At 45.4% G+C, this 23,922-nt stretch overlaps 3 protein-coding genes and 1 long non-coding RNA gene across 4 annotated transcripts; 3 read left to right on the top strand and 1 right to left on the bottom strand.

Moving 5' to 3' along the window:
• Nucleotides 1-842: 842 nt before the first annotated feature.
• On the top strand, nt 843-3,381 carry LOC133149932 (fibrinogen C domain-containing protein 1-B-like). Its single transcript, XM_061272168.1, has 8 exons — nt 843-1,029; nt 1,203-1,297; nt 1,401-2,037; nt 2,200-2,293; nt 2,388-2,518; nt 2,689-2,785; nt 2,864-3,043; nt 3,128-3,381. Exons 1-8 carry the CDS (start codon nt 958-960, stop codon nt 3,379-3,381), a joined length of 1,560 nt encoding a protein of 519 aa, XP_061128152.1. The 5' UTR covers nt 843-957.
• A 3,510-nt stretch (nt 3,382-6,891) lies between these two features.
• On the bottom strand, nt 6,892-8,278 carry LOC133150320 (uncharacterized). Its single transcript, XR_009713754.1, has 3 exons — nt 8,065-8,278; nt 7,781-7,875; nt 6,892-7,682 (listed from the first exon to the last, which is right to left on the bottom strand). It is a non-coding gene; the product is annotated as an uncharacterized LOC133150320 (long non-coding RNA).
• Nucleotides 8,279-10,652: 2,374 nt separating this feature from the next.
• Nucleotides 10,653-13,695, top strand: LOC133150561 (fibrinogen C domain-containing protein 1-like). The gene is made up of 8 exons (XM_061273188.1): nt 10,653-10,866; nt 11,056-11,153; nt 11,268-11,652; nt 11,812-11,905; nt 12,000-12,130; nt 12,297-12,393; nt 12,472-12,651; nt 12,737-13,695. The coding sequence occupies exons 1-8, from the start codon at nt 10,795-10,797 to the stop codon at nt 12,988-12,990; spliced, it is 1,311 nt and encodes a 436-aa protein (XP_061129172.1). The 5' UTR covers nt 10,653-10,794; the 3' UTR covers nt 12,991-13,695.
• A 4,304-nt stretch (nt 13,696-17,999) lies between these two features.
• On the top strand, nt 18,000-22,667 carry LOC133150408 (EMILIN-3-like). Its single transcript, XM_061272913.1, has 4 exons — nt 18,000-18,635; nt 18,729-18,848; nt 19,640-20,136; nt 20,236-22,667. Exons 1-4 carry the CDS (start codon nt 18,481-18,483, stop codon nt 22,152-22,154), a joined length of 2,691 nt encoding a protein of 896 aa, XP_061128897.1. The 5' UTR covers nt 18,000-18,480; the 3' UTR covers nt 22,155-22,667.
• Nucleotides 22,668-23,922: the final 1,255 nt, after the last annotated feature.

Here is a 23,922-nt window from a genome sequence, read left to right as displayed (position 1 = left end):
ATCTGACTCTGTGGTCGCCGTCCAGTCAGAGACGTGAGTCAGCTTACCTATCCATCACTCTGCTTCAGTCCTATTTTTTGGGGGGGCATGCTATTCGATGACCGTACGGCGACCTTGAGTGCTTTGAAAGGCGCCTTATCAATCAAATGTAGTGTTACGATTACTCGACGACAAAGTCTGCCGTTTGGAGCTGCGTCCTTTTTTTTCTGAAATAGCGCCGGCCGGGCTCGCGACGTTACATGGCTTTGAGAGCTCTTGTCTTTCTTTGTGTTTCAGTCCGTTTGGTTCGCAGTTTCAACGTCCCTCTGATCGGAGACAAGACACCACGCCATGGCGGCGTTTGGTATTGCTCACCACACCATGGTGGCGTTTGGTATTGCTCCTCTTTATTCTTTCTTGCGCACTCATCATATACACATGCGCTTTTTGTTTTTGGTCACGCACACACGCACGCATTCACAGCGTCAAACGTGGGAATCGAACTCACGGTGTCGGCACCAATGTTCCCTCTAATTTTTCAAGTGTCTAGTGTAAGTGTAATAGATAAATGAGGAAATGCAGGAATGACTCAATCAATTCAAAAATACATGTATAGGTGAATGAAGAAATAGATAGATCGATAAATAAAGACTAACCAACCAACCAATCAATCAATGAAATCTTGTCACTGACAACTTGAACTTGCTCGAGGGCGCATTTTGTGTTGTGTACCTTGTGCCCGTTCCTTTTCTGTCGGGCTTTTGCGCTCTCTCGCAATAATGTACCGACCGAGCCCAGACAGAGGTGTCGTCCCGTCTCGTTACCGCAAGCAAGGTCAAAACCGACGTCAAGTGCAAAGAAAACTTCACGTCACTTGGCTAAACACAAAATACGGCAGTAGACGCGCGCAGAACAGACAACACGTACACATCGAGGGACATTCGTACGGAGTAAGCAAGAATAGAAGGAGAGCGCAAAATGTCAAATGACAAGTGGTTCGAGATGAACCAAAGCACCCAGAAGCTGATCGGCGAACCACCGAAGCGCAAGGTACGCATCGGACGCGCACGCGCTTGACGAATGGCTAGGTCGAGTTGAAAGCATTTGCAAGTCGTTCGCTCCGTCGGGGGGGAGAGACACAGAGAGAGAGAGACAGAGAGAGAGAGACAGACACAGAGGGAGAGAGAGAGAGAGCCGCCGCCTGTGACGTCGTTTGCGCTCAGTTTGTTCAGATACGCTGGAGCTCCATTCTGGCGGTCCCCACGCTCCTGTTGGTCGTGCTTTTCATCCAAAACATCGTCTTCTTCTACTTGAACAGGTACGCACGCACGCGCGCGCGCACGCAATGAACAAACACTTGACCACCACAAGTTACAATCCCCCCACCCCCCTCTTCATGTATACCCTATATGTGTTCCAAGGCCTCAGGACATCGTCAAAGAGTTGGGCGCGCTGGTGGCGACTTTGCCCAACAGCATCCCGGACCGCAACTGCACCGACTTCGCCTGCCACTGGGCGGCGCTGCAGACCGCGTTAGCACAGCCGAATGCAAGTCACGTCGCGCTTTCCAACTACCTGGAGACGAGTCAGACAAGGCTGAAGGCAGGTCAGGAGGCAGGTCAGACGGCATTGGCAGAGCTGAAGGCAGGTCACGGCACCATTTCCAGCGACCTGGAGAAGACTCAGACCGCATTGGCAGAGCTGAAGGCAGGTCAGACGGCATTGGAGGCAGGTCAGGAGGCAGGTCAGACGGCATTGGCAGAGCTGAAGGCAGGTCACGGCGCCATTTCCAGCGACCTGGAGAAGACTCAGACCGCATTGGCAGAGCTGAAGGCAGGTCAGACGGCATTGGAGGCAGGTCAGGAGGCAGGTCAGACGGCATTGGCAGAGCTGAAGGCAGGTCAGGAGGCAGGTCAGACCGCATTGGCAGAGCTGAAGGCAAGTCACAACGCGGGTCAGAGCCTGCTGGCCAAAGCCTGGCAGGAGATTAGCAGCGACAAAGGGCTTCTGAGTCAGACACTGAAAGACCTGAAGACGGACTACAACAGCATGTCTCGGGTGAGGTGCACATTTCAGGACATAACGTCCCTCCCTCCCTCCCTCCTCTTACACACAAACTACTATCTCCTTTGAATTAGAACAAAATTATTGTTGAAACATGCAAACAAAGTGTCCCAGTTGAAGATCTCATTTCAGTTCTTTCAAACGCTTGGTGCGCAGGCGCGCTCACAAGAGAACAAGGACTTGAGTTCGGCTTTGTCCAGCCTGCGGCAGAAGGTGGTGGATCAGCCCACCCTTAACAGGGAACTCCATGGTAGCTAGTGAGCGAGCGAGCGTGTCCAGTTTGTTTAAAGCGGGCATCTAGTTTGCGCTCTCACATGTTTTTTCTTTGTTTTTTTTTGCTTCAGGTCTCATGCCCAGAGACTGCAGTGACATCATGGCGGCGGGAAAGTCCAAAAGTGATGTCTATTACATCTTTACAGGGTCCAACAGCATCGAGGTTTACTGCAACATGTGGCAGGACGGGGGAGGCTGGACCGTAAGTGCTTGACAACCACCCCCCCCCCCCCAAAAAATCACCCCAAAGTTCCCCTCGTGAAGCCTTCCCCAATAAAGTTGGCACTTTTCTTCAACGCTGAACATCCAGTTGGCCAGTCATGCTCGTTTGCTCCGCTGATGGTGTGTGTGTGTGTGTGTGTGCGTTTGCAGGTGATCCAGAGGAGAAAGGACGGCACCGTCGACTTCGCTCGGGGTTGGAACGACTTTCGAAAGGGCTTTGGACGCCTCTCCGGAGAGCACTGGCTCGGTCTGAAACAAAGACATCCTTCTTGTCAAGCCTTTGTGGTTTGCGTGACGTGACGCCGCCGCCTTTGCGTGTTTGCAGGCCTGCAAAACATCCACGCTCTGACGGCCTCGGGCGATTACCAGTTGCGGATCGACTTCACCGCATTCGACGGCGCCAAATACTACGCTCTCTACAACACGTTCACGGTGGGCCGGAACTCGATGGACCCCGACAAGGACGGGTACCCGCTGTATGTGAGCGGCTACTCTGGAAACGCAGGTAGCGACTCCCGCCGGGGGGGGGGCACACTCGAGAGCCCGCGCCGCCTGCGTGTGCTCAAAAGCAAGTTCGTGTGCTTTGCAGGCGATCGTTTCACCCAGCATTCTGGGGAGATGTTCACCACCAAGGACCGCGACCAAGACAAGTGGGATAATGGCAATTGCGCCACCAGGTGGGATGGCGCTTGGTGGCACGAGTACTGTCACTGGACCAACCTGAACGGGCTGTACAAGGCAACCGGCACCTGCAACGGTCACAATGTAATCTGGAAGGATTTGGGGTCAGCACGGTTTACCTGCCTGAGATTCGTGGAGATGAAGATCCGGCCCAGAAAGTGAGCGGTCGGCCGGCGGAGCCTGGGAACGGCATCCCCGTGGGATCACGTGGGTGCTGCCCGACGTCACCTGTAACTCCATCTGAGGCAGTATTTCAGCTCAAAGTATTTTTGTTCATGCCTCTTAATGGTGATCAATGAGGCGGAAAATTTTTCTGTGTCGTTTCCCACGGACCCGTCTTAGTGACGGACCACCAGCAAAATCTCCGCTAGAAAAGGCCAGGTTTTCTAAGCTGTTGACTAGCCAAGTTATAGTTACAAGTTTCTTAAGCCTTATTAACCACCTCTCACGCCTGTATATGCAGCTAATAAGGTAATGAGGGTGACGTTTTTGTGTTCCATTGCTGAAGTCGCATTTGATTTATGTACCTTGTTTATCCGTAGCATTGTAGCTTACAGCTGAATGTATTCTCACGTCAGTAAGGACTGTTAAAGTAATATTTCATTACAAGTGTTTTAGGAGTTAAGTTTCTTTTTTTTTTTGGAAAATTTGGATTTTGGGAACGAGGCCAACTGATTAATTTCTCCACCCATTCCAGCAGTCTCCTTTTTGTCCCCTCCCTTTACGAAGGTTGAGTTTTACAATCCAAAGAGGTTTGCGACGCCATCAGTCTCGCTGGAATGACAAATGGCGAGTGGAATTGTCGTTGTTTGTACAAACAATGGAGATGTTTCACTTTTTTCCCTTATTCATTAAACTTTCTCTTGATAATCCTTTGATTTGATGATTGATTGTTTTTCACGTATATTTTACGATGTGGAGCGAATCGGAATTCAAACAAAAAATTCTAGATTGTTTTTGCTTCGGTTGTCGAACAAAATTCGGAGGTTGAATTTTTTTTTTTTTTTTGCTGTTAAATTTAAAACCAAACGGCACATTTTTAAAATGAACTCCCAATGGATTTGGTTGAATGACATTTTTTGTGTATATAGATCAAATATCAAAATATCACAAGTCGAAAATAAACAATCCAAAAGTAAAGCATGCGTTTTGCGCCATTTTTTTACTACAACCACAAGACAAATATACTGCATTTCCTAAAGTAACACCACCTCTAGCATGATGGACTAACCATCATTTTAGACTTTTAGAATCTTCATTTTAAGCATAACATGACATTCGTGAACATTAGCTTGGATGTAGGAAAAGTGGACAGACTTGTCTTCAACGTGAGGTAGAGGTGTCAAAATGAATTGATGAATCGACAATAAATCCATGAGTACTTTAATAATCAAGTAAGTGTTTAGAGACGTTTTTTTCACTAAAGATTGTCCAAATCTTCTGATTTTAGGCTCTCAAAAGTAATACATCTCTGACTACTCTCATCCTTTGTGAAAGCAGATTGGTTTATCGTTTGTGTTTAGTCCAAATAAGAAAGGGGAGGTGATTTCCTCGTCGTTTTGGACACTAGCCATAGCGCCAGCCCAGGAGCCGCGTACTAGTTGTGGACTCCCCTTTCACGTGCCTGCTCTGCTCACAACACAACACGCCGCCGCTCACTGCTCCCGGAAAGAGGACGCAAGCAACAATGAACTGGATTTCAAAATAAAGTGGCGTCTAATGTCCGAGGTCAAACGCGGCGATATAAATCGATGTTTACGTTTAGCATCGATGCCAATGAATCGTAGAGCATTATATCGATTAATCGATGTGTATCGATGAATCGTTACACCCCTATAGTGTATGTAGAAAAAAAATTACACACATTAAAAACAAGTCCAAAAGTAGTTTAGCAACCATGGCTTTTGTTAGATTGCGCAATCGAGTTGAAGTTAATTATGTACGAGGTTCCTTCAAATGAACTATCAATGCATCTTTCAGTACCTAATGAAATAAAGTAATATGCCTACCGTCAACAGCCATGGTGCTTCCACGCCGCGCGGATTTATTGGTGCATGATCTCGGGTGGCGGCAGCAGCAACGGCAGCGGCAGCAGAGACACCGTCCCGCATCCTCTCAGCTCTTGTCCTAGTCAACCAAGAAGCCCTTCCAAAGCAGACCGCAATGACGCGCACTGGCTCTCTTCACTGACTGGTTCACACCATGACGTACACTAGTGTGTGTGTGTGTGTGTGTGTGTGTGTGCGTGTGTGTGTGTGTGTGTGTGTGTGTGTGCGAGCGAGCGTGCGTGGCTCTTTCTCAAGCGCGCGCAGGAGCTCAAAGTGAAGCCCCAGGCCTCTAATTAAAGCAGCCAGTGAAGACAGACATACAAGCGCATGAAAAGCCGTATTCCAAGCATCTCCTCTTGAAGTAATGGACAACTGTGCAAGCCTGCAGGCCTTCTATTATGATGGTAAATAAAAGAAGTGGCACGCCGTCACATGTGAGAGAAGCTGGAGTACCAGGAAGAAACCCAACCATGCTTGCGCAGGTTTCATACGCAAACCGCACACATTTTACTTTGAAAAGTCTCATGGCGCACCACCAAACAATTCACAAAAGTATGCAGTGTCCAATTCACAAATTGACATCCTCGAAACAATATTTGGGGACTCTATCGTCCGTTATTTGATGAAATGCTTGCTTGCTCACAGTTTTTGTACTTTCTGGAACGCCACAAGATGGTGCCAAAGACCTGAAGTCCTACTTATCTATTTAGCAGGGCTTTGGCCCCACCATGTGGCATCTTGGTACCAAGCAACTACCAAGGCATAGGAATGGCAGGCAGGCAGGCAGGCAAGCAGGCAGGCAACTAGGCAGGCAAGCAGAATACACTCTGTAAAATACACTCTATACATTGCTAATGTGGTAAATGACTATTCTAGCTGCAAATGTCTGGTTTTTGGTGCAATATCTACATAGGTGTATAGAGGCCCATTTCCAGCAACTATCACTCCAGTGTTCTAATGGTACAATATTCCCATGAGGACTCTGGCCATGGTCATGAGAGCCAGGGTGTAAGAGCCAAGGTGGCGTAAAGCAGGCGTGGCGGCTGTGACCACTGACCATGAAATGGCTGAGAAGAACAGGACTCGCTCTCCTCCGATTCTACAAAATGGGATATCAAGTCCCTGTGACGCAGAGCACCTATGAGCCAATGTTCCCTCTAATTTTTCAAGTGTCTGTGCAAACACAAACGCTCCCTGTGCACACTGTGGACCATTGTGTGCAACACCAGATTAAATAAATAAATGACTGAGTGACTGACTGAGTGACTGACTGACTGACTGACTGAATGAATGAATGAATGAATGAATGAATGAATGAATGAATGAATAAATGCGATCGGCTGGCAACCGGTTCAGGGTGTCCCCCGCCTACTGCCCGATGACGGCTGGGATAGGCTCCAGCACTCCCGCGACCACCGTGGGGACTAAGCGGTTCAGAAAATGGATGGATGGATGGACGGATATTGCCAACTAGAACTTTAACACAGTGGTCCCCAACCTTTTTTGCGCCACGGACCGGTTACATGTCAGAAATATTTTCGTGGACCGGCATTTGTATAAATAAATAATACATTTATATGAATAAATAAATAATACATTTATAATAAATATATAAATACGATGAAATAATATGATACGACTGACATAAAAACAAGTACAAATGACAAAAATAAAACTCACCATTACGTTGAATTAGTGGGAGCACTGAGTTTGTTTCTCAGAAACTCGACGAATGAACTTTTTGAATAAAGATTTGACATAATTTATTGCATTCTGTTCATTGAGAACCACTGATATACGGCACACGATGAGCATAAGTCTTGGGACACAGATCTGACTCCTCCTCCAAAATCTTTTCATTTTCTCTGCTTGTCATAGTGACATGTGGCAATACTCTGACATCAAATGGTGCCGTGACCTGCCTTCAGCTCCGCCAATGCCGTCTGACCTGCCTCCTGACCTGCCTTCAGCTCTGCCAATGCCGTCTGACCTGCCTCCTGACCTGCCAATGCGGTCTGACTCTTCTCCAGGTCGCTGGAAATGGTGCCGTGACCTGCCTTCAGCTCCGCCAATGCCGTCTGACCTGCCTCCTGACCTGCCTTCAGCTCTGCCAATGCGGTCTTACCTGCTGTCTGACCTGCCTTCAGCTCTTCCAATGCCATCTGACCTGCCTCCTGACCTGCCTTCAGCTCCGCCAATGCCATCTGACCTGCCTCCTGACCTGCCTTCAGCCTTGCGCGTGCGGTCTGACCCTTCTCCAGGTGGTTGGAAATCGCGGCATGACTTGCATTCAGCTGTGCTAAAGCGGTCTGCAGGGCCGCCCAGTGGCAGGCTAAGTCGGTGCAGTTGCGGTCCGGGATGCTGTTGGGCAAAGTCGCTACCAGCGCGCCCAACTCTTTGACGATGTCCTGAGGCCTTGGAACACATATAGGGTATACATGAAGAGGGGGGGGGGGAGGGGATTGTAACTTGTGGTGGTCAAGTGTTTGTTCATTGCGTGCGCGCGTGCGTACCTGTTCAAGTAGAAGAAGACGATGCTTTGGATGAAAAGCACGACCAACGGGAGCGTGGGGACCGCCAGAATGGAGCTTCAGCGTATCTGAACAAACTGAGCGCAAACGACGTCACAGGCGGCGGCTCTCTCTCCCTCTCTCCCTCTGTGTCTGTCTCTCTCTTTGTGTCTCTCTCTGTGTGTCTCTCTCTCTGTGTGTCTCTCCCCCCCGACGGAGCGAACGACTTGCAAATGCTTTCAACTCGACCTAGCCATTCGTCAAGCGCGTGCGCGTCCGATGCGTACCTTGCGCTTCGGTGGTTCGCCGATCAGCTTCTGGGTGCTTTGGTTCATCTCGAACCACTTGTCATTTGACATTTTGCGCTCTCCTTCTATTCTTGCTTACTCCGTACGAATGTCCCTCGATGTGTACGTGTTGTCTGTTCTGCGCGCGTCTACTGCCGTATTTTGTGTTTAGCCAAGTGACGTGAAGTTTTCTTTGCACTTGACGTTGGTTTTGACCTTGCTTGCGGCAACGAGACGGGACGAAACCTCTGTCTGGGCTCGGTCGGTACATTATTGCGAGAGAGCGCAAAAGCCCGACAGAAAAGGAACGGGCACAAGGTACACAACACAAAATGCGCCCTCGAGCAAGTTCAAGTTGTCAGTGACAAGATTTCATTGATTGATTGATTGGTTGGTTGGTTAGTCTTTATTTATCGATCTATCTATTTCTTCATTCACCTATACATGTATTTTTGAATTGATTGATTCATTCCTGTATTTCCTCATTTATACGCATCTCCCAATGTTGCGCACGCACGCGCACACTAACCGTTACACGTGAACGTTTCACGAACGTACATACCTTGGTGACTAATATTGACAGGCGGTCATGCAAGGGTTTTAAACAAGGGCGGCGTAGGGCGGCGTCACCCTCTCATCTGTGCATTTGTTCACGTTATAGACATTGTTGTCCTCTCATCGTGGTGTTATGTTTCCCACGTCACTATCGCTGCCGAACTATTTATTGTCAAACCCGCTGCGTGCTGATTGACCATTTCAATCTGCTGACACAGCTCGACGCTGATCCGACTGCGGAGGAGAAATGGAGCTGGACACGATGCAGGTTACTATCAATACTTTGCTCAATAGCTGTTTTTTCAAAGGCGGCCCTTACACTAAGCAGACTAGGCCGCAATAAAAATAAGACATGCTTTTTTGGGGGTTTGAATGATCCTTTTCTTTCCAAGTCGCTCCCAACTGTTCATTCATAAAAAAGGCACCCTCCATTTTATTTGAGCCATTATATCCCAATATGCATGAAAATAATAATGGCAAAGTATGTGTATATATATATATCTATCTATATATATATCTATATCGATATCTATCTATATATCTATATATAGATATATAGATATCTATATATCTATATATCTATATATCTATATATATATATATATATATATATAGATATATATATATAGATATATATATATTTTTTTTTTTTTTTGGGGTGGTTGCAAGTCTAGTCTGCCTAGTGGTAGGGCCGCCCTTGTTGAAAACCCTTGCATGACCGCCGCAGTCCAACAAATCCATCGAGTACAATAATCCCCTGGTTTCGTGGCGGATAATTGGTTCCGAAAACCACCCGCGATAAGAGAAATCCGCAAAGCAGCGTCACCCCTCTCATCTCATCTGTGACTCACCCACACTTCCCATATTTAAGTCCCGTCTAAAAACATACCTCTTCTCCCAAGTCATCCTGTTGAGGACTCAAAATTTGCCATTTTTCGCATGTCCTGAGTGTTGTTAGTTACCTAAATGTTCAACAGAGGCTGTGATTTACCCAAGTCAAATTCCTTGTTTGGCACGCTCAAACATGGCGAATCAAAACTCTTGAATCTCAGCACTTTTTGGAACAAGGTAGACAATACTGTCAATAGGTCTTCAGACGTCTTTTACTATGACCACTTGTTTTGGAAGAGACAGAGTACAAGGCTGCAAATAGACTAACTCCCCCCATTTAAATTCACACCTTTGTCCTTCCCTCATCTGGACCCTAGGACCGTTCCAGGATCACTGGGGACAGCGTGTCCGAAGGAGCATCTGACTCTGTGGTCCCCGTCCAGTCAGAGAGGTGAGTCAGCTTACCTATCCTATCCATCACTCTGCTTCAGTCTTTTTTTTTTTTTGGCATGCTATTCGATGTCCGTACGGCGACCTTGAGTGCTTTGAAAGGCGCCTTATCAATCAAATGTAGTGTTACGATTACTTGACGACAAAGTCTGCCGTTTGGAGCTGCGTCCTTTTTTTCTGAAATAGCGCCGGCCGGGCTCGCGACGTTACATGGCTTTGAGAGCTCTTGTCTTTTTTGTGTTTCAGTCAATTTGGTTTGGAGTTTCAACCTCCCTCTGATCGGAGACAAGACACCACACCAGGGTGGCGTTCGGTATTGCTCCTATTTATTCTTTCTTGCTCACTCATATACACGTGCGCTTTTTGTTTTTGGTCACGCACACACGCACGCATTCACAGCGTCAAACGAGGGAATCGAACTCACGGTGTCGGCACCAATGTTCCCTCTAATTTTTCAAGTGTCTAGTGTAAGTGTAATAGATAAATGAGGAAATACAGGAATGAATCAATCAATCCAAAAATACATGTATAGGTGAATGAAGAAATAGATAGATCGATAAATAAAGACTAACCAACCAACCAATCAATCAATGAAATCTTGTCACTGACAACTTGAACTTGCTCGAGGGCGCATTTTGTGTTGTGTACCTTGTGCCCGTTCCTTTTCTGTCGGGCTTTTGCGCTCTCTCGCAATAATGTACCGACCGAGCCCAGACAGAGGTTTCGTCCCGTCTCGTTGCCGCAAGCAAGGTCAAAACCAACGTCAAGTGCAAAGAAAACTTCACGTCACTTGGCTAAACACAAAATACGGCAGTAGACGCGCGCAGAACAGACAACACGTACACATCGAGGGACATTCGTACGGAGTAAGCAAGAATAGAAGGAGAGCGCAAAATGTCAAATGACAAGTGGTTCGAGATGAACCAAAGCACCCAGAAGCTGATCGGCGAACCACCGAAGCGCAAGGTACGCATCGGACGCGCACGCGCTTGACGAATGGCTAGGTCGAATTGAAAGCATTTGCAAGTCGTTCGCTCCGTCGGGGGGGAGAGACACAGAGAGAGAGAGACACACAGAGAGAGAGACACAGAGAGAGAGACAGACACAGAGGGAGAGAGAGAGAGAGCCGCCGCCTGTGACGTCGTTTGCGCTCAGTTTGTTCAGATACGCTGGAGCTCCATTCTGGCGGTGGTCCCCACGCTCCCGTTGGTCGTGCTTTCCATCCAAAACATCCTCTTCTTCTACTTGAACAGGTACGCACGCACGCGCGCGCGCACGCAATGAACAAACACTTGACCACCACAAGTTACAATCCCCCCCCCCCCCCCACCCCCCCCTTTTCATGTATACCCTATATGTGTTCAAAGGCCTCAGGACATCGTCAAAGAGTTGGGCGCGCTGGTGGCGACTTTGCCCAACAGCATCCCGGACCGCAACTGCACCGACTTAGCCTGCCACTGGGCGGCGCTGCAGACCGCGTTAGCACAGCTGAATGCAAGTCAAGCCGCGATTTCCAACGACCTGGAGAAGAGTCAGACAAGGCTGAAGGCAGTTCAGGAGGCAGGTCAGACGGCATTGGCAGAGCTGAAGGCAGGTCAGGAGGCAGGTCAGACCGCATTGGCAGAGCTGAAGGCAAGTCACAACGCGGGTCAGAGCCTGCTGGCCAAAGTCTGGCAGGAGATTAGCAGCGACAAAGGGCTTCTGAGTCAGACACTGAAAGACCTGAAGACGGACTACAACAGCATGTCTCGGGTGAGGTGCACATTTCAGGACATAACGTCCCTCCCTCCCTCCCTCTTACACACAAACTACTATCTCCTTTGAATTAGAACAAAAGTATTGTTGAAACATGCAAACAAAGTGTCCCAGTTGAAGATCTCATTTCAGTTCTTTCAAACGCTTGGTGCGCAGGCGCGCTCACAAGAGAACAAGGACTTGAGTTCGGCTTTGTCCAGCCTGCGGCAGAAGGTGGTGGATCAGCCCACCCTTAACAGGGAACTCCATGGTAGCTAGCGAGCGAGCGAGCGTGTCCAGTTTGTTTAAAGCGGGCATCTAGTTTGCGCTCTCACGTGTTTTTTCTTTGTTTTTTTTTGCTTCAGGTTTCATGCCCAGAGACTGCAGTGACATCATGGCGGCGGGAAAGTCCAAAAGTGATGTCTATTACATCTTTCCAGGGTCCAACAGCTTCAAGGCTCACTGCAACATGCAGCAGGACGGGGGAGGCTGGACCGTAAGTGCTTGCCCCCCCCCCCCAAAATCACCCCAAAGTTCCCCTCGTGAAGCCTTCCCCAATAAAGTTGGCACTTTTCTTCAACGCTGAACGTCCAGTTGGCCAGTCATGCTCGTTTGCTCCGCTGATGGTGTGTGTGCGTGTGTGTGTGTGTGTGCGTTTGCAGGTGATCCAGAGGAGAAAGGACGGCACCGTCAACTTCTCTCGGGGTTGGAACGACTATCGAAAGGGCTTTGGAATCCTCTCCGGAGAGCACTGGCTCGGTCTGAAACAAAGACATCCTTCTTGTCAAGCCTTTGTGGTTTGCGTGACGTGCCGCCGCCGCCTTTGCGTGTTTGCAGGCCTGCAAAGCATCCACGCTCTGACGGCCTCGGGCGATTACCAGTTGCGGATCGACTTGACCACATTCAACGGCGTCAAATATTACGCTCTCTACAACACGTTCGCGGTGGCCTGGAGCGCGATAGACCCCGACAAGTACGCCTACCAGCTGGATGTGAACGGCTACTCTGGAAACGCAGGTAGCGACTCCCGCCGGGGGGGGGGGCACGCTCGAGAGCCCGCGCCGCCTGCGTGTGCTCAAAAGCAAGTTTGTGTGCTTTGCAGGCGATCGTTTCACCTACCATTCTCGGATGCATTTCACCACCAATGACCGCGACCATGACGCGTGGGATAAAGGCAATTGCGCCACCCAGTGGGATGGCGCTTGGTGGCACCGGGACTGTCACCAGTCCAACCTGAACGGGCTGTACAAGGCAACCGGCACCTGCGACGCTCACAATGTAGTCTGGCGTGATTTGGGGACATCAAAGTATACCTGCCTGAGTTTCGTGGAGATGAAGATCCGGCCCAGAAAGTGAGCGATCGGCCGGCGGAGCCTGGGAACGGCATCCCCGTGGGATCACGTGGGTGCTGCCCGACGTCACCTGTAACTCCATCTGAGGCAGTATTTCAGCTCAAAGTATTTTTGTTCATGCCTCTTAATGGTGATCAATGAGGCAGAACATTTTTCTGTGTCGTTTCCCACGGTCCCGTCTTAGTGACGGACCACCAGCAAAATCTCCGCTAGAAAAGGCCAGGTTTTCTAAGCTGTTGACTAGCCAAGTTATAGTTACAAGTTTCTTAAGCCTTATTAACCACCTCACGCCTGTATATGCAGCTAATAAGGTAATGAGGGTGACGTTTTTGTGTTCCATTGCTGAAGTTGCATTTGATTTATGTACCTTGTTTATCCGTAGCATTGTAGCTTACAGCTGAATGTATTCTCACGTCAGTAAGGACTGTTAAAGTAATATTTCATTACAAGTGTTTTAGGAGTTAAGTTTCTTTTTTTTTTTGGAAAATTTGGATTTTGGGAACGAGGCCAACTGATTAATTCCTCCACCCATTCCAGCAGTCTCCTTTTTGTCCCCTCCCTTTACGAAGGTTGAGTTTTACAATCCAAAGAGGTTTGCGACGCCATCAGTCTCGCTGGAATGACAAATGGCGAGTGGAATTGTCGTTTGTACAAACAATGGAGATGTCTCACTTTTTTCTCTTATTCATTAAACTTTCTCTTGATAATCCTTTGATTTGATGATTGATTGTTTTTCACGTATATTTTACGATGTGGAGCGAATCGGAATTCAAACAAAAAATTCTAGATTGTTTTTGCTTCGGTTGTCGAACAAAATTCGGAGGTTGAATTTTTTTTTTTTTTTGCTGTTAAATTTAAAACCAAACGGCACATTTTTAAAATGAACTCCCAATGGATTTGGTTGAATGACATTTTTTGTGTACATATTCTGTTAGACCAGTGCTTCTCAATCATTTTCTGTTCATTATACTTTGTGTTTGTCTGACCACGGTGCATGCGCTTCAAATACTTTGGGGTGATTGTGACGAGCCCTATTGGAGGCACTAAATGATCATGCCCAAACTGTGAACTTTCTATTTCATTATGATGTTTCTAGTGACTCCAGTATGAGAAAGTGCGAGGTCCCTCAATAAAAAAACAAACAAACATGATTCCTGAAACAGGTTTGACGGCTCCGTTTCGACCAGGCGTGTCCAAGTCATTTTTGTCGCGGGCTGCATTGTACTTGTAGTTTCCTTTGGAGGGCCGTACAGTATAGGCTACGAAACAAACGGATGAATTACTAGGAAAAAAATATACTTTCAAGACCAACACTAATAAAGATTGATGGCAATGTCTATTTTATTTGTTCTAATTGAAGACAATTTGTAATGTTCGTAATGTCGATGCAAAATGTCTTTGTGGGCCGCATAGAATGATGCGCTGGGCCGTATCTGACCCCCAGGCCTCGAGTTTGACACCTAGGTTTAATGTACACGCAGATAGCAAAGGGCACAGGTTCATTGGTGCGAGATAAAATTCATCTTTTTACTTACAAAGGCAATTACAAAAATCAATTGCACGATGGAAAATACTGCTGTACAGGTAGGTCACCAGTAATTCTTTTCTTTGTTTTTCCATGCCTACACCATTTACAAATGGTCAGTAGGAAAACGTCGCCGGGCAAAAAGCCGAGAAATGCTGCAGTCCTCAATCCACCTGGCCAATGTTTGGGTTTTCTGTCCTCATACATGAACAAGAAAGCGAATGAGACTCCAACATTCACCTCCCAGGAGAAAAAGGGGCTCAGCAAATTTTTCCTTTCTGTCGTAAAGTTAAACAGGTAGCCCGAGTCAATTTGCCTCTCTAATTCATCTCTTGAATGGTGCTCGTGTCAAGGGACGGAAAAAAATTACCGTAGTTTCCGCCCTAAAAGGCGCACCTAAAAACCTAAATTTTTATCAAAAGTCAACAGTGCGCCTTATAGTCCGGTGCGCCTTATATATGGATCAAGTGATGAATTTGTTGATCCATACTGGTTGTACACAGTGCTCTGCCAAAATGTTTTAGTACGACTAGTAAATTACAAGGTCGCATCGCTTCCCAGCATTACGGTAATTGTAGTCAGGGGGCGTCACCAAATAGCCGTTGTACCCGCGAGGCTATTTCATGTCAAAGTAGGCCGCTCTGTTCATGTTTCGAGTAAATCTACGGATCGATATGGAAGGGAAACATAGGTAAGTAGTACCAATGCGTTAGATCAAACTTTAGTCAGTTCTGATCATGTTATAGGAGCTCGTTTGAGAGACGCGATTGTTTACACTTTGCTGAGGCTCATGGGAGATTGCGAGCTGAGGGTCATGGGTTTTTGCGGATGGCTAATGCTATAACGATAGCTGCTATACGCGCGAGGCTATTTCATGTCAAAATAGGCTGCTCTGTTCATGTTTCGAGTAAATCTACGGATCGATATGGAAGGGAAACATAGGTAAGTAGTACCAATGCGTTAGATTGAACTTTAGTCACTTCCAATCATTTTATAGGAGCTCATTTGAGAAACGCGATTGTTTACACTCGTTGGTTATTGGCTAGTGGGTGCATACCGCAACCCTAGTCAACCTCAGTTTGTTGGAGTAAAGTTTCTATTTTATGCGCCTTATAGTCCGGTGCGCCTTATATATGGACAAAGTTTTAAAATGGGCCATTCATTGAAGGTGCGCCTTATACCCCGGTGCGCCTAATAGGGCGGAAAATACGGTAAATATATATATATATATATATATATATATATATATATATATATATATATATATATATATATATATATATATATATATATATATATATATATATATATATATATATATATATATATATATATATATATATATATATATATATATATATATATATATATATATATATATATATATATATAATTTGAGGTCATATATATATATATATATATATATATATATGACCTCAAATTGTATCTTAGATGTGAGGATTGTGATTATATACATTGTTTAAAGCAGCCTGGCAAAGAATAGGCAAAATGATTACTGTATTTATTTCCCTATGTAGTGGCAGGATATTGAAAATCTTCGAAAGAACTAAGCAGAAGGATTTTTAAAGAGACAGTAGTCAGTGTGCATGTGTGTTTGTGTGCACATGTGTGTGTTGTCCAGATGTGTACACACCAGCAGGAGCCTGGCGACAGCAAACACACTGCTCCTCTTAGCGAATGTGTGAAGTGTGCCTTGACCTCTGACTTGGCATGTGGCCTCCAAATGAGGTTTGTTCAGGACAATCTGTGTCACTTTATATTTCTTTCAATCCTGATGCCTCAGAGTGAGCATATCATCTTCAAGAAAGTACAAATGAACACTAAATAAAAAATAGAATACAGAAATCAAGCAATTCAATAAATTCTGGGTGCGCCAGCAGTCCAGATTTGTGAAGTGTTGAGACCAATTATTCTTGTTTGTTCTTTTGCATGGCTGTGAGCATACAAGACTTGCAATTGATGATTCAAGACAAACAGCAGCACAAGATCAACAAGAACATCCTTCCAGACCTGCATTTCCAAAAGCTCTGACAGTTACTAATGTTTGGTTCCTATCAAATTTACTGGCCAGATCTCAAAAGTCAAAATCAAAACTCAACATTAAAACAGCTTATATTTGTTTTAAACACTAAAATGGATGAATTAAAGGTTCTTTAAGAGGCTGTCAAATGCCGTGGATAGTGCGCTCCTGTGAACTAACCTCATTTGTTATGTCATCAAGTCAAAATGATATGCAAAGGCATGCAGTGTGAAGGAAAACACGCTGCCTTGGCTCAAAACACACATCAAGGGATTAACATGTTGGCTCTGAATGTCAACTGCCAGTGTTAAATTTAAATAGGCACAGAGAAAATGAGAAAAGGCTGCCCAAAGTCAACAGACTCATTCATCGTCATTAGTACGTGTTTGATTGATTGTGAGTCAAAGAAAAGCCAATGTGTGGCTTCTCTTCTTTTTCCGGGCAGAGCCATGAGGCCTCACCCTGACGTAAGGCGTAAGAGACAGCCGCGCGGGTGCAAGCCAGAACCGCCGCAAAATGTGTGTTGCCATTCAGGCACGAGTCAGGGTGGAGTCGCCAGCCGGCGGGCTATAGGAGAAAGCTGCGCTTGTTCCACCTGGCCAGAACATTACGGCGCGGATACAACGTGTTTCACATCATACAACGGGAGCTTGTTTACAAATGGAGAAGAAAAGGTGTGTCTTGGGAAAAAGTAGTGTGCTCTAAAAATAACCCTGCACACCCAAAGTGTGGCCGGGGTGTTACCAGATGATTGAGGTGGGTCGGGGCACACACAAACAGGATGCAGGAAATAGATTTACTTAAAAAGGAGAACTAAAAGCTCAGTCAAGCGATATCAGCAAAATAATGACTGCACTTGTTCAAAGTTTGATCACGTATTGTAGAAGCTGAAAGCAGATTGGGTTTCTGAAAGCCTCACTGCTGTCGGCCTTTGGACTTCATATAATTATGGCCATCCTGATAAAATGAAATACTGCAATATTGTTTACTTTTGCCAAAGTAATTACTATCGTTCAAATAAAGAGCAGTGCGCTTATTTATTCAACCACACAAAGACGCCTCATAATCTGAAGCCTCGGGGCATGGCATTCACAAGTGTGGCTATTGCCCGGAAGTGTTTGCGATTATTTGTTCCAGACCATGGAGGTTTACTGGTAGGTGTTCACTTCAGACTCTGCCCACGTGCATGGACTTGTCAAGTCAAAGATTCCAAGATGTCTGGTAAATCTGATGGCAGGAGAGTGAGTGGGTGGCTACTGACAGCCAATTCCAAAAGGTTCATTTTTTTTCTTGCCACTGTATTTTTTGACATTCTTAAAGTGTATTTTACTTTTGATGCTTTAATGTGCAGAAGTTTGAATTTTCACCCAATTTAAAAACCCCAAAGTTTTCACATAAAAATGAATTTTACATTTTTTTTTGAGGGAGAGCAGGACATGTTGCGAAGCACTGAAATGATATTCTCCTCTCATCTTGGATCATCTACCTACTCTTAAAACATGACAGACGACACTTTTTTCCGCTCTGGTTTGCTATGATGTCACCATAAGGAATACAGCAGCGTGAACATTGGAATTTTTCCTCTCAAAATACAGTTGGGGGCAAGTGAATCATATTAGGTGTGGGCTAATTCAACTCCGTCAGTTCCAGTAGCATGCTGGTGTGACACTGGGGAGGGTGTGTGGGAGGAGATATGTAAATTGGACCTTTGGGGTCCTATTAGTGGCACCCAAAATCTCTGTCAGTGTACTGACGCACTTCATCACAGGCACTCACATGAACAGTGGCGGGATTGTCTGGTTCAGGTTTGAATAAGTACATTTTGGAATATTTGACCAAGTTGATGGAAGGGGAGTTTTAATAAATTTTCATCTGTGAGTTTTTTTTTTGTTTTTTTTTTTAAACCTGGGACAATTGGATACCGTGTGATGGATTTCTCAATGGCAGCAAGTCTTTTTATAGTAATAATGCTATATTTGTCTATTGGAGAAGCAAAGTCATATGGTCCGTATGAGCATTATAGTGACTACAGATCTGGACTGATTGAGCATCACGGGCAAGGAAAACCGACCAGCAGACACAAGTAAGCTTTGGTTCTCTGGCTTCTCAAGTCTACAATACATGTAATTGTAACTCACTAACAACGTGTTTCCGTCTTTCTTGCCCTCTTTAAAAGGAACCACTGTGCTTATGTGATCGAGAAGACAGTGTCTTTCACTTTGCAAGATGGGGCGGCCCCGTATGTCAAAGCTGAGTACAACAAGTGTTCCTGGCATAAAAACTGTCCAACGCTTATGTGAGTGATTTCCTTTTATTATGCATTCTACATAGTACTAAATACAAATAAATGCACATCCATAGATGTTTCAAACAGGAATTATCATTCACCATTACAGTATATCAATAAGTATTATTATTATTATTATATCTGCCACCGTGAAATTATTACTGTAGCAGCATTAGGTGTACATTTCTTTTAAATCCTCCATAATGTTGCTCTCTATTTTGTTTGTATTTTTTTTCTTCTTGGGAATACATTGTCACTGTCGGGTGGTGTCCAAAGTCACCATCTTACCAGACTAACCACTACATTATTTAATTATCTTTGCGTACAAACATTACCCAAAAACTCTGAAATGCAAAATAAATAAATAAATAAATAAATAAATAAATAAATAAATAAATAAATAAATAAATAAATAAATAAATAAATAAATAAATAAATAAATAAATAAATAAATAAATAAATAAATAAATAAACGGAAGGACGGACGGACGGACTTTTCAATGTTGAGGTGATATCATATCACATGACTGAAAATGTTTCACTTTTCAGACTGTTCAAATGTCAGGATGAGATTTGTTCTCAAGCAATTTTCAACACTTTAAATTTGTTAATACCAGGTGACCTGGGGACAGACCAATAGTTTCAATTTGGGAAAATATTTAAAAAAAAAATAGTCTGACGATGTTTTCTACCAACAGTGATATTATACCAGCATCCATTTATTTGCCTAATGTTAGAATGATTACTACATTGTTTGAAGGAAAAGCCCAAAGTAAATCATTTCAAATTGTTCTCTTCAGGTATCGCCTGATCTACAAACCAATGTATAAGGTGGCACATAAAACAGTCACTGAGTTAGAGTGGCGCTGTTGTCCTGGGTACTCTGGCTACGACTGCATGGAGGGACCCCCACCTTACCAACATTCCATGAAAAGCATGCCACCCTTTAACAGGCCACCATTCAGAAGCCCACAGTTCAAGGGACCACAATACAAAGCTCCTATGTTCAAGGCTTCCATTTTCAAGGCCCCACCTAGCAACCCTGTTGTGAAAGCTAACCCATGGAATCAACCCAAAGGACCTCCCACCCGTGGTTTCAACTCATACCCAATGCCTAACTTTGGACTGCCAAGATCTTCCAACTATCCAGACACCTCTTTTGAACCATATCCAGATGGGCCCGAGCCCATGCCGGACCATATCGAAGAACATCACACAGCGCATGAACAGAATCAAGAAGAAGCGGAGCATAGGCCAGAAATGCCGCTTGCTCCTACCAATGGCGAACAAACTGAAGGTGAACCAATATGCATTCCAATCCGGTCTGCTTTCATGTGTTTGTTATTGTAATAAATGTGACTGACTAGAACACTAAATCTATCCCATCTTTTTTTAGGTCTGGGTCTAGACACTGAGACAGAGGGGAGAATATTTCGAATGGAGGAGGACGTAAGACGTCTGAACCAGGGATTGGAGACCCTGAAGGGGACTGTGAATGGCCTGGAGGACAGCCTTCGAGCATCACTAAGAGAAGATGCCAACAGGATGCTCACAGCTCTGCTCTCTGCCGCCCCCAGTCCTCTTTCAGCGCCTGCTATATCTTCGAGGCCCTCCACAGTCGGCTTTGCGGAGATTCCCGGAGGCGATCCCGATGCCGGTGGTCTTGATGGCCGACACATATTTTCAGGGCTCACGGAACTGAATGGAAGGGTAGAAGAGCTCAGGACCGAGCTGCGAGCCAAGACATTGGAGCTTCAGGAGCTTAAAGCCACAGTAACGACACATGACGGAGCACTTGAGAAGTTAGCAACCAGAGAAGGCGCAGAATCAGACTCGACCCATCTTGAGAGCAAAGCCTCAAAGGATACAGAGCAGCTCTTGGATGCCAAACTGAGTGCAGCCAGGACAGACATTCTGGGTGGGTTTGAGAAACGGGTGGAGACTGCAGTGGGCCGATGTGAGGAGAAAGCAGAAGACTTACGTCGCCAGTGTCAGAGGGAGCGAGGTGAACGGCAGGAACAAATGGAAGATGTTTTGGAAGACAGTGCCAGCGACTTAAGGAGAGAGCTGAGGAACCTTCAGGAGCAGGTTCAACATTTGAACACAATAGAAAGCTGCTGTAGTGTGGTGAGTGGACTGAGCGACAGGGTGCAGTTGGTGGAAACATCAGTGGCAGACCTCAATCAGTCTCAGAGTCACCTAAGAGTGGAGTTGGGAGGTCATAAAGACCACATTGAAGGAATGCTAGAGGGACGCCTTAAATATGTCGAGATTAAGCTCAACCTGACTGGGCAAGTGGTAAAGAGGAGCAGCATCTCAGACAAAGCGGAAACAGGACTAGGCCTGGAGGCCAGAATGGAGGGCAAGTTGAGGGAACTTGAAGAACGCCTACTGATGGCTTTGGAGGAATTGGGTAATGCCACTGCCCCTGCGCTCCTCGAAGGACATGCCGTTCCGACCCTGGAGACAGAGCTGGAGTCCCTCCGAGGGAGACTCGAGATGGACGTGGACAGAGTCCAAAAGCATCTGAGCAACCTAGAGATTCTTTGTTCTTCCTCATGTTCGTCATCTAAAACACCCACGGCTATCCAAGGGGACTCCGCTTTTTCAAGTAGTGGCCAGGCAGAAGATCAGAATGTCGAGGCGTTGTTAGAAAGGCAAGGTGACCATTTGAACAGCCTCAACATCACACTACAGAACATCGTGAGGCATCTGACCAACAAAGAGCAACGACCAAAAGAACAAGGTGAGCTCACCATCCTTAGGTTCAATGTTCGCTCGGTCAACCGGACCCTGAAAGGAATTCAGGAATCACTGGGGAACGTAGTCCACCAGGTGGGACGAGCAAACAGCTCCTGGCATGAGAGAGAGTCACGTCTGGCACAACAGATGAAGGGCGTGGTCCAACTGGTTCGACATCAGGCTTCCATGCTTGGTACAGGTGAACGCAAACTGACCCGGCTCAAGGGCGAGTTGCAGGAAATGAAGAGACGGCTTGCTGATGAGATCCGAGGTTGTCGGAGCACAGCTATGGGTGTACAAAAAGAGGTTACAGAGGTCGGTGGACGTGTTGCTAATGTGGAGGACCAATGTAAAGGTCTTGATTCTGTAGCGGAAGATCTGGAGAGAATAAGGGAGGAGCTCGACAGACAATCCAACGGCTTCCTCATGCAATTCAATGGGACTCTCTCCAACCATTCCCAACAGTTGTCTGAGCTGAAAGACGAAATCAGAAACTGCAGCTCAAGAGCAGAATCAGCACAACAGAATTACGAGCAAGAGTTACAACGCGGGGACACGTTTACTTCAAAGTAGTAAGTAAATTATATGAAGAAAAATGAAGGGTAAATATTCTGCTGGTGCTGTGCAAGTCCACGAACACCACATGATGGTGGTGTCATTTTTTTGTAAACCCGAACTGATATCCAGTCTAAAACGTTTTGCAGCAACTAACTGACTCCACTCAATGTTGTGATGACAAACGTTTACTTTCACTTGACTCGTGAAGGTGCTAAGTCTGAGTTGCAATCGTTTTTAACACCCGCCAAATTATTTGTTACTGTGCTGATTACATGCTGAAAAGTCTTTGTATATATTTAAAAGTGTTTGATGTGATGTTCTAGTTTTTATACTTTATTATGTGGGCTAAATTACACAATGCTTTTTACATAATTTGATATTGTATTAGTCCTTTGCTTTTTATCGCCCTGAATTCCTCATCTATTTGTACTTTGCTTAGGGTTTCCAGCACAAAAATAAACATTCTGTACTGTAAATGCTTTTTTGTTGAAAATATATTTTGTATCTCTAAAATAAAACAATTAACCTGATGATCAAATTCTGACAGTCAATATTCCCTGTAAAGTTGTGACAAGGAGGTAAGCATTCCACGAGAGGTCGTCAAGAGGTAAATTGTCATAATTTGGAAGATACTGCAGAGCACAAATAAAAGGTTTTTTTTTTTTTTTTTTTTTTTAAATTAAAAAGACATTGAGTCCCAGAAGTAAACAATAAGCAGCCCAGTGGTGTCACCTTGCGCTCAAATCCATTATCCATCTTCGGAGTTGCGCGCACTGCATTCAGCATTCCAAAGGCATTGCTGAAGTGACCTTGCTGACGATCCTTGTCGGACAAACAATGACAATTATGTGGATGATGAACCCACTGCACTCTTTTTTTTTTTTCCATCTCTCACATCAATTTAATAGAAATGATTGAAATGTCACAAGGAGGACCATGAGAAAAGATCAAGAGCTCTCTCCTTTAGCATTTTTTTTCTGTTATGCCAAGTATTTATTTCACAGCATACAGACAAGATTTCTTTTTAACGAGGTTTTATGAGTTTTTTTTTTACTGCTCACCCGTGAACATTTGCAAAACCTAAATCTGGCACAAAAGCAGAGGATGGTTTGAAAGGTGATTCACTCCGTAGAGTGTCCTTGAGAGTTTTTGTCCTCATTACGATGATGGTTGGAGGATGGACAGTTAGTATGCTGACTCACATACAAACATAAGTAGGATGTCATCTTTGATTGCGTGAACAAGGTCTGACCCCAGAATGCACCAATTGATTCAGATTGCTCATATTTATTTGTGGTTCCCAAGATCTGAAAATATAGATCAAGGGGATCCAACTATCAGCTACTTGATCCTCTGTCCTATGGAGCGATCTTCCAGATTTGCTGCAAATGGCTACTGACACTGTTTAAGAGCAAACTTAAAGCATTCCTCTTCAATACTCATGGCACAAATTGTGTTTAATGCTAGTTTTTTGTTCGGTAGATATTCATGTTACAAATCTTGTTTCGTCTTGTTGGTGTTTTGGGCGGCGCTGGAACGGATTTCCATTCATTTCAATGGAGAAGGATGAGAGTTGTGATCAACAAGCATCTTCAAGGAATACATTAAAGTAACAAATCAAGGCACTACTGCATTTCACTGACAAAGCAATCTTCCCAAACTGCTCTCAGGGGTCATAAAGCAAGCGTGGCAAAAAATATGACACCCACGGGTTTTCAACTTCTAGACTAGGCTCATTTCAACATGTCAGGGCAAGTGGCCTGAGAAGGCCCAAGACCCTGCT

Source organism: Syngnathus typhle, linkage group LG2 (assembly GCF_033458585.1).
Source record: "Syngnathus typhle isolate RoL2023-S1 ecotype Sweden linkage group LG2, RoL_Styp_1.0, whole genome shotgun sequence".
Taxonomy (NCBI): domain Eukaryota; kingdom Metazoa; phylum Chordata; class Actinopteri; order Syngnathiformes; family Syngnathidae; genus Syngnathus; species Syngnathus typhle.
The sequence above is the reverse complement of the archived record's forward strand: the minus strand, read 5'-3'. Positions and strand labels throughout refer to the sequence as shown.

Excerpts from the sequence above, each read along its gene's own strand:
- LOC133149932 (XM_061272168.1), top strand. The coding sequence starts at position 958 with ATGTCAAATGACAAGTGGTTCGAGATGAACCAAAGCACCCAGAAGCTG. Across the intron at positions 2,294-2,387 it reads CCTTAACAGGGAACTCCATG|GTCTCATGCCCAGAGACTGC; the intron begins GTAGCTAGTGAG and ends TTTTTGCTTCAG. Across the intron at positions 2,519-2,688 it reads AGGACGGGGGAGGCTGGACC|GTGATCCAGAGGAGAAAGGA; the intron begins GTAAGTGCTTGA and ends GTGCGTTTGCAG.
- LOC133150561 (XM_061273188.1), top strand. The coding sequence starts at position 10,795 with ATGTCAAATGACAAGTGGTTCGAGATGAACCAAAGCACCCAGAAGCTG. Across the intron at positions 11,653-11,811 it reads ACTACAACAGCATGTCTCGG|GCGCGCTCACAAGAGAACAA; the intron begins GTGAGGTGCACA and ends CTTGGTGCGCAG. Across the intron at positions 12,394-12,471 it reads CTCCGGAGAGCACTGGCTCG|GCCTGCAAAGCATCCACGCT; the intron begins GTCTGAAACAAA and ends GCGTGTTTGCAG.
- LOC133150408 (XM_061272913.1), top strand. The coding sequence starts at position 18,481 with ATGGATTTCTCAATGGCAGCAAGTCTTTTTATAGTAATAATGCTATAT. Across the intron at positions 18,636-18,728 it reads AAACCGACCAGCAGACACAA|GAACCACTGTGCTTATGTGA; the intron begins GTAAGCTTTGGT and ends CCTCTTTAAAAG. Across the intron at positions 20,137-20,235 it reads CAATGGCGAACAAACTGAAG|GTCTGGGTCTAGACACTGAG; the intron begins GTGAACCAATAT and ends ATCTTTTTTTAG.